Source organism: Lampris incognitus, chromosome 3 (genome assembly GCF_029633865.1).
Source record: "Lampris incognitus isolate fLamInc1 chromosome 3, fLamInc1.hap2, whole genome shotgun sequence".
In the NCBI taxonomy this organism is placed as follows: domain Eukaryota; kingdom Metazoa; phylum Chordata; class Actinopteri; order Lampriformes; family Lampridae; genus Lampris; species Lampris incognitus.
In genome coordinates, this window is record NC_079213.1 from 13640707 (window position 1) to 13650137 (window position 9431).

Consider the following 9431-nt stretch of genomic DNA (forward strand, 5'->3'; position numbering starts at 1 on the left):
TGTGGAGGTTGCATATTGGATCACCAGAAGAAATTGACTAGTTTGAAACCAGATTTGCTTGCATTCATGAACAGCTAACAGATTAAATTCAGCCAATTTATTTGCACGTGAGAACTAAGCTGCTCCAGTGCTGAACCGTCATGTTACAGTAACGCTGATAACAGAGTAGCTATGAGGTTGTGTGTGGCTCTTAAAAGAGCCGTTTGTTTGGAGTCAGTTGGCAGTTTACTTGGAGCTGGTGTACTTGGTGACGGCCTTGGTGCCCTCGGACACGGCGTGCTTGGCCAGCTCCCCGGGGAGCAGCAGGCGGACGGCGGTCTGGATCTCCCTCGAGGTGATGGTGGAGCGCTTGTTGTAATGCGCCAGACGAGAAGCCTCACCAGCGATGCGCTCAAAGATGTCGTTAACGAAGGAGTTCATGATGCCCATGGCCTTGGAGGAGATGCCGGTATCGGGGTGAACCTGCTTCAGGACCTTGTACACGTAGATTGCGTAGCTCTCCTTCCTGGTCTTTCTGCGCTTCTTCCCTCCTTTGCCGGCGGCCTTGGTCACGGCTTTCTTGGAGCCCTTTTTGGGCGCTGACTTGGCGGGTTCAGGCATGATGCTATAGTCGTAGTTACGCAAAAGTATGATGGCGACGTCGCACAGATGTTGAATTTGTACCCAACCGATGCAAAGTGTAGTGTGCGGGTCCTCGTGTAAGACTGGTCAAATGTTGTCAGCTGACTGGGCATGCGCCGTGTCGTGTGATTCTTAAGACTAGTCCTCCTGTCGTGTTGCTTTCAACTTCATTTTGTATTCCCGGTCCAAAAGTGCCTGCCCCATTATAACTGATAATAAATCCATAATAATACATATATTATCACTTTATGGTTTTTAGATCTTGATCTCTAAGTTTTATACAAAATGTATTGTGTGTGTTCAGATGCCCTGTGTGGACAAGTCATGGAATCGTATGACAATCAGACTGGATGAACTACATTTTTCAGAGAACACGTTTTTTGTTTCTTAAAAAAAGAAAAAAAACCGGCGTGTGACTGCCGACCACAAGTAACTGCTATACGGGTTCAGGTAATGTTATATTTTAAAACGTGTAAGGAACGATTATATGAAAATTGTTTTAAAGTGTTTATATTCTCATTTAATAGCTGCTTTTAACCAAAGCCATTTACTAAAACCAATAATTTGCAGATTGTTTATCTACCGATTGCTGATTTGTCAATGTGTCACCACTGCCTGTTGCATTATGGCATGTCAGTCTGCAGCAGTCACACCAACAGTGAAGTCACTAATAAGCAAGTACCAACAAGGTTGATATAAAGAATTGACAACATGAAGTTGTGTAGCTACACTGCTGTCATCCATCCATGATCTGAATTGCTTAATCCTGCTCTGAGGGTCGTTGGAGCTTATTTCCAGCAGTCTCTGGGCGGCAGGCGGGGAGACAAACTGGACAGGCCGCCAGGCGACGTTTGCCCCAAAGCTGTCTTCCAGTCCAATGTCGTGGCTGAGTGTCTGATCTATAAACAACCACGCGAGAACCGAGCCGTCTTGTCAATCATTTCAGAGTAACACAATATGTAACAAAAGATGAGGTCTTGGCAACCCAGTTCAAACGCAAATAATCGTTCATAGGTCTTAATAAACGTTGTGTCCAGATGAATTCAACTTGGTGACTTTCTTACCTGGGTTATTGAGCATGCACTATGACGCTTGTACGGCAGCTGAATTGTTGCGAAAAGCTCTTTCATTGTAACTGTGGTTGGCTCTTAAAAGAGCCTTTTGAGGTGTTTCAGGACGACGTGTCCATCTACTTCTTCTTGGCGACTGCCTTCTTTGGCTTGGCCGCCTTCGGCTTGACCGTCTTGGGCTTAGCAGCCTTCTTAGCTGCGGCCTTCTTGGGAGTAGCGGGCTTTTTGGCCGCCTTCTTGGGGCTTTTGGCGGCCTTCTTGGGGCTCTTGGGCTTCTTGGCCGCGGCAGGTTTCTTTGCCTTCTTCGGGGATTTCTTGGCGGCTGCGGGTTTCTTCACCGCTGCCTTCTTGGCGGCGGGCTTCTTGGGCGCTACCTTCTTTACTTTTACCGCTTTCTTGGCGGGTTTCTTGGCCTCGTCAGCTTTCTTGTTGATTTTAAAAGAGCCGGAGGCGCCAGTCCCTTTGACCTGCACCAGAGCGCCCTTGGTTACCAGGCTCTTGACGGCCACTTTGACGCGGGCCTTGTTCTTCTCCACGTCGTAGCCGTCGGCGACCAGAGCCTTCTTCAGCGCTGCCAAAGAAACGCCGCTCCTCTCCTTGGAGGCCGACACGGCCTTGACGATGAGCTCCGCGACGCTGGGGCCGCTCTTCTTGGCTCGGGGGGCTTTCTTCTTGGCCGCCTTCGCCGGAGCGGCGGTGGCGGCTGCCGGAGCGGGAGCGACTTCTGCCATGTGGTCTTTAGTCTTCTTCGACTGCTCGGAAGCACAAGCTAACAACAGTGAGTAGGCTGATAGAGGAGGAGAGGCGCAGGCACGGATATAAACCCAATGTGAGAACCAGAGAGACTCAACTGCCCCGGTTTGGCGTCTGTGTGCTGCCCGAGCGCTGCTACACTTGTGTTTTCTCTCTCCAATAAAACACCAAAAATCGCCTTCTCGAGTCAAAAATCACTCATAAACAATATAGATCATAAAGGAGACCGTTGGCACTTTATATTAAACCCAGTTAGGGTGGAGCAGACGTTTGCCTTCTGTTTCAAGACATGTGAAACCTCATCTATATGCTGCCAGTAACTGCAACACGCTCCGAGATTCGGCTTCTAAAACTTTTTTAAACAATTGGATTCAAATCAACAGTCGTTTACCAGTTGCTTGACTTGTTTGACAAACATAGACAATGAAAAGTAGTCGTCATTTCCAGAGAACTTCGTTTTAAAATCATGTTTTCTTCATGTGGGCAAACACACTCTTGGTGGTGCTCTGTGCCCTTTCAGCTTAACTTCCTGTGTGAGATGGACAAGTGGCTGGAAACATTTATTTTATATTGAATGCATTAATAAACTACTACAGAATAACAGCATCTCAATAAATTGGTTTAAATTTATTGATAACAGTTTATTGTAATCCGTATTTAAACTGCTGGTACTGTAGACTTGCAGTGTTCTATGGTATTCTATTGTCCACAATGTGTTGAATGTGCACTCAATGTACAAATATCAGCCGTGAAAGTAAATTCAGAAGGAAAAAATATGCATGTGTATGTGGAGCTCAAGTTTATAATAATTATAATAATAATAATGCATTGAGTTTGTATAGCGCGTCTCATCTGCAGAGACAGATCTCAAAGCCCTTCACAGATAAAAGACATGTAAAAGGAAAGAGTAGAGTAAAATGAAATAAAAAGATGATTAAAACAAGAGTGGGCCACTATAAAAGGTTTTAAAGAAGGTCTGACGATAAAGAAGGGATTTAAGGCCAGTTTACAAAACCTTGATGGAAGATGCTTTTCTGAGTTAGTCCGGGAGGGAGTTCCAGAAGCACAAGGAAAAGGATCAGAGGGCTCGGTCTCTCATCGTCTGTAGACCTGTAGGGGGGATGTGGAGTGTAATAAACCATTTTGGTGTTTATTGTTAGAATAATCCAATGTCCAGTCTTAGGATGTTCGGTTTGTTAACCTTTAGTAACTCAAGCACTACGTTCATGTATCACACCCGTCGTTCTGCCCACGTCCAACGCCCCTCACACTGTCACGATAAAGCATACTATTACATCTCCCCTTTAGAGTCTTTCCCCTCTCACCACAGTGCAACTACTCAACATTTAAGTAACAGTAAAGCATATTCTGGCTCACTTCTAACATTGAATAATCTGAACAAGAACATTACATTTCTGTTACTGAGTTTTACTGTTCCAATTGGGTTACTTTTACTTTTCTTACTTTTCTATCCAGTAAGGAAATGGGCATTAGTTTACAATTTACTGCTGGAACTCTTTTCACATTACAGGAACAAGAAGTCACATTAATTAGTTTACGGTTTTCTCTGGAACTCTTTCCCCCCTCACATTATATATTCAGGAACTTACAGTATTTCAACGGTCCATTTCATGCCCTATACTCCCCCACCTTTTCTCATTAGGTTTTTTTTTTTTTGACAAGTCCAGTCTCTTGACTGGTTTACTGACTCTGCTGAACCTGGACCGTATCAGTTCATCAGTGTCTTTGGGTTTACTCCCGCTCATGACAGGACCATTCTTTGGCCTTATCGGGGTGTCCGGCGGCTGGTCTGGGGTAAGTATGGGTGTGATGTCTGGCACCGGTGATCTTGCAGTGGGCAGTGCACCCCCTGGAGGTGGCGCCTGTTACGGCTGAGTGTAGCTCCCTGCTCAATGAGGTAGGACCTCGGTGTTACACTCTCGTTGGTCACTACGGCGGGTGTAAGCCAGGACTTTTGGTTGTCCAGCTAGGTGAGAACATGGTCCCCTGGCTGCAAGGAAGGTAGGCATCTCACCCTGTAACGTTGGTTGTAGTAGTTTCCTTGTTTTCCTTGTTCTGCAGCATCCTTGGCCTTGTCTGTGAATGTTCTCATTCATCCAGGTCATGGTTATCCAAAGGAATTGAACCAAGTGCAACTGGACTTGATATACTATATCCGTGAAGACGTTTCCCCTCTCATCCAAGAGGCTTCATCAGTTCGTGCCTTTTTGACTAGACCAAGCTAGTCTGACTGGCTGGCAAGGAAACTCAGATATTTATCCTCTTTGGAGTCGTTATTAGAGTTATTGATGTGCATGGCTCTTTTGTGATCCGATGTTAAGCAGCGCCGATCGTTGGGGGTGTTAGTTTCGACTTCGTTAGTGCTCCATTCAGTGGTCATGAGTCGTTGGAGCCGTTAGTGACCGACTATAGTTCTTGGAGGCTAGGCTTCTCGAGTCTCCTGGGTAGAGATGAAAGGACGGCATTGTAAGTGGGAGATAGGTGGTGTCGCAGACCTCTTCCTCTGTTGAGGGATGGTTTTTTCCAGTTTCGCATAGATGGCTTCCTTCACCCCTCGAAGGAGTGTGTCTTCTCCTTTAGGTGTAGATAGACTGCTGAGTCTTGTCCTGAGGAGTTTGGCCTTCTGTGTTGGGCCATCCGTTTGTGTAGTGGTTTTTTGGTTTCTCCTATGTATAGGTCAGTGCAATCCTCATTGCATTGTACAGCATACATCAGATTGCTTTTCTGGGTGTGTGGTACACGGTCTTTGGGATGAAACAGTTTTTGTCGGAGTGTGTTGCTGGGTTTGAATTATACCGGGATGCGGTGTTCATTAAAAATCCAATCTTTGGCCTTGATGCGCTTCCAACTGGGCCACTTGGGTGGCAGTTTGCTGTCGAGGGTAGGCAAGGTTGTTCGGATCTTCTGGCCCATTATGAAATCAGCAGGGCTAGCACCCGTGCTGTTGCATGGAGTGGATCTATAGCACATGAGTGCTAGAAGAGGGTCTTTTTATTTTAGGACCCTCATAGCTGTTTGCACAGCCCTTTCATCGTGCCCGTTTCATTGGTGATGGCGTGGGCTGGAGGTTATGTGTTGGAAGTCAAGCTCTCAAGCTTAATTCGTTGAATTCCGCACTAGCGAAATGTGAACCGTTGTCATTAACAACCCCCTCTGCTATTCCATGCCGGGTCAAGGTAGCTTTTAACTTTGTGGCCACTAGAGCACTGGTGGTTGTGGGCAAGTGCACTATTTCTATATACCGTGAAAAGTAATCTTTGAAACAATTACTCAACACATAAATTTGTACATAAAATTCCTCAACACAGCATGAAAAGTGGGAACATTACTGGTCACAAACACATGACTTGCACTTGTCCAACTTGCAAGCTTGAACAAGATCCTGAATGCATCATTATATACTACCTGAGGCTTTTTCATTTTTGCTTTGCTGGCCGCCCAGCCAAACTGAGCAATCAGGGGAGAAGGGCCTTGGTCAGGGAGGTGACCAAGAACCTGATGGTCACTCTGACAGAGCTCCAGCGTTCCTCTGTGGAGAAGGGAGAATCTTCCAGAAGGACAACCATCTCTGCAACACTCCACCAATCAGGCCTTTATGGTAGAGTGGCCAGACGGAAGCCTCTGCTCAGTACAAGGCACATGACAGCCCGCTTGGAGTTTGTCAGAAAGCACCTAAAGGACTCTCAGACCATGAGAAACAAGATTCTCTGGTCTGATGAAACCAAGATTGAACTCTGGCCTGAATGCCAAACTTCACGTCTGGAGGAAACCAGGCACCTCTCATCACCTTGCTAATACCATCCCTACAGTGAAGCATGGTGGTGGCAGCATCATGCTGTGGGGATGTTCTTCAGCAGCAGGAACTGGGAGACAAGTCAGGATCAAGGGAAAGATGAATGGAGCAAAGTACAGAGAGATCCTTGATGAAAACCTGCTCCAGGGCGCTCAGGACCTCAGACTGGGGTGAAGGTTTACCTTTCAACAAGACAACGATGCTAAGCACACAGCCAAGACAATGAAGGAGTGTCTTCGGGACAAGTCTGTGAATGTCCTTGAGTGGCCCAGCCAGAGCCCAGACTTGAACCCCATTGAACATCTCTGGAAAGACCTGAAAATAGCTGTGCAGTGACGCTCCCCGTCTAAGCTTACAGAGCTCGGGAGGATCTGCAGAGAAGAATGGGAGAAAAACCCCAAATATGGGTGTGCCAAGCTTGTAGCTTCATACCCAAGAAGACTTGGGGCTGTAATCGCTGCCAAGGGTGCCTCAACCAAGTACTGAGTAAAGGGTGTGAATACTTATGTACATGCAATATTTCAGTTTTTATTTTTAATAAATTTGCAAAAATTTCTACAAAACCTTTTTCACTTTGTTATTATGGGGTATTGTATGTAGATTGATGAGAAAAAAAGGAATTTAATCCATTTTGGAATAAGGCTGTAACATAACAAAATGTGGGGAAAGTGAAGGGGTGTGAATACTTTCCAGATGCACTGTATGTATCTGTGAATGTTCTCATTCATCCAGGTCATGGTTATCCAAAGGAATTGCATCAAGTGCAACTGGACTTGTTGAACTTGATTCAATTCCTTCGGAGAAATCTGTATTTTTAGGTGGATATGTTATAAGAAAAAGCAAAAAGGTACAACTTTCAGAAAGCAGGGGCGATTTCATTTCCTAAAAAGAAAATCAGGTGTGTGACTGTTGACCACAACCAACTGATATACGGGTTCATTAATCTTATAATTTAAAACATGTTAGGAATGATTTTATGTAAAGTTGTTTCACTGTTTATATTCTCAAGCGAGAGGCGAGTTTGAGATGGCTTGGACACGTGTGGAGAGATGCTGGATGTATTGGGAGAGGGATGCTGAACCTGGAGCTGCCAGGTAAGAGGAAAGGAGGAAGGCCGAAAAGATTTATGGATGTGGTGAGGGAAGGGATGAAGGTGGCTGGTGTGATGAAGCAGAAGTCAGGAAGAAATGGAAACGAATGATCCAGTGGTGACCCCTAACGGGAGCAGCCGATAGTAGTAGTAGATAGTGTATATCAAATACCTCAAAGCGCACAAACACGGTATCTGATTTTCAGGATTTGATTTGACATTTCAAGTATCACTGCCGATAAAAAAAAACTGCAGTAGTCGGAAAGAAAACTCTTCAGAGGAAGTGGGCGGCTCTGAAAAGAGCCTTTGTGTGAGTCAAATTTACGCAATTTAGCCGCCGAAGCCGTACAGGGTGCGTCCCTGTCTCTTCAGAGCGTAGACCACGTCCATGGCGGTGACGGTCTTTCTCTTGGCGTGTTCAGTGTAGGTGACGGCATCACGGATCACGTTCTCCAAGAACACCTTAAGGACACCGCGGGTCTCCTCGTAGATCAAACCCGAGATACGTTTCACTCCGCCGCGGCGAGCCAGGCGGCGGATGGCGGGCTTGGTGATTCCCTGGATGTTATCACGAAGAACTTTACGGTGGCGCTTGGCGCCTCCCTTACCAAGACCTTTACCTCCTTTACCGCGGCCACTCATTTTCAGACCCGACTGTTTCTCGACGTATAAGACAAGCTATACAGATCGCTGTGACGGTCCGTGTACTTAAACTTCATATGCGGACGTAATAGAGGCGTAGTGACGCGCGGTTTAGTCCTGTGTAGCCCCGCCCCTTCCAGGAAGCTGGAGACGATGTGAACGGCCTCATTGTATTTCAGACTACATCGACACATTAAACTGAAATAAAAACTTATTGTGGAGTTGCTCTTTAAAGAAATACTTTCTTCTATTCCAAGCGCCAAAAAAATTCGCTTCACCCAAAGACCAAAACGGGGAAGGCTGCTGATGTCGATATGGCAAAGCCAAAGCACCAGGCCAAAGAAATTAAATCAGACATTTTCCTCCAACCGCCTCGCTCAAAACCCAACAACTATTCCAGTGAGAGTGCTTATATCAAAAGCTAGGTAATATTTGATCCGGATAAATTGTTTAAAGTCACATCCAAAGTTGGATTCCTCTGTGCCTGTGACTATTCGATCACACCAATGCTTTTGTTTTGAAAGACATTAGTAATGTTAGGCATGGAAAGTGATGGTAAGCTGTTACCACATGGTGCAATCATCAGAATCAGAATATTCTGATTTTGATGATTGCACCACAAGTGGGCTGTATAGAGTGGTGTACAGTAGGCCCTAAAAAGAGCAGTTTTAACAGATGTACACATATGACATTTGCGTGCCAGCAAGTTTATTATTACAAGTATTGTCTTTCGCCATCTTAGTGCTGTTTGATTGCAACCATTCCCCAATCCTCTGTGAATAGCACACAGGGCCATTGTAACTCTAGCTAATGTGCACGCAATTTGCATATGAAAGCGATCGTTATGTCGATCGGTCATCTGTCTTTATGCCACTGTATTTTTATAAAGGTGGGGCTATCTGCAGTCAATTGAGACTGAAGAGATCACTGATGAGTGATGAAACGTTACGTTGTGTTTCAACCTTCTCAGATTTCTTTTCATGGACTATTGAGCATGCATAAAGTATTAGTAGGGGTTTTTGCATCGTTTGTCTTACTTCAGTCCCTCAACTTGGGTCTATCTAACTCCATTGACTCGAGATAAAAATGTTTATTCGTCAGATACTCCACTACAACAAGCATGACGGGAATGGTTGAGAGCATGGTACATGACCTCGTAAATCAGACTGGACTATACATCGTTTCAATCATCTGTCGTTTGTCTTAAATGTGTTGACACATGTTTAGGTTATCCGGACGTAACTAGTTCAAAAATTCCCTTTTGCAAAAAATGGCAGTTTATATATATATAGGTTGGTTGCAACTTAAAAAAAACACGATTGTTAAAGATGTTTTTCTACATATACTATTTTAAGTGTCAATAAGGGATCAGTCGACGGTATCTGATCAACTAAAATAGTACCAACATGGTATCAAAACAGGAGCACTGCTTTCTATCAGA

The 9431-nt window shown here is 45.1% G+C and overlaps 2 protein-coding genes across 2 annotated transcripts; both read right to left on the reverse strand.

The window, feature by feature from the left end:
* Positions 1–84: 84 nt before the first annotated feature.
* On the reverse strand, positions 85–1046 carry LOC130110459 (histone H2B 1/2-like). The gene has a single exon (XM_056277567.1). The coding sequence runs from the start codon at positions 598–600 to the stop codon at positions 226–228; it is 375 nt and encodes a 124-aa protein (XP_056133542.1). The 5' UTR covers positions 601–1046; the 3' UTR covers positions 85–225.
* An 81-nt stretch (positions 1047–1127) lies between these two features.
* LOC130110454 (histone H1-like) lies at positions 1128–2467 on the reverse strand. Its single transcript, XM_056277561.1, has one exon. It carries the CDS (start codon positions 2420–2422, stop codon positions 1811–1813), a length of 612 nt encoding a protein of 203 aa, XP_056133536.1. The 5' UTR covers positions 2423–2467; the 3' UTR covers positions 1128–1810.
* Between the last annotated feature and the right edge of the window lie 6964 nt (positions 2468–9431).

What these genes read in the sequence shown, in the direction of transcription:
- LOC130110454 (XM_056277561.1), bottom strand. Translation starts at nt 2,422, where the DNA reads ATGGCAGAAGTCGCTCCCGCTCCGGCAGCCGCCACCGCCGCTCCGGCG.
- LOC130110459 (XM_056277567.1), bottom strand. Translation starts at nt 600, where the DNA reads ATGCCTGAACCCGCCAAGTCAGCGCCCAAAAAGGGCTCCAAGAAAGCC.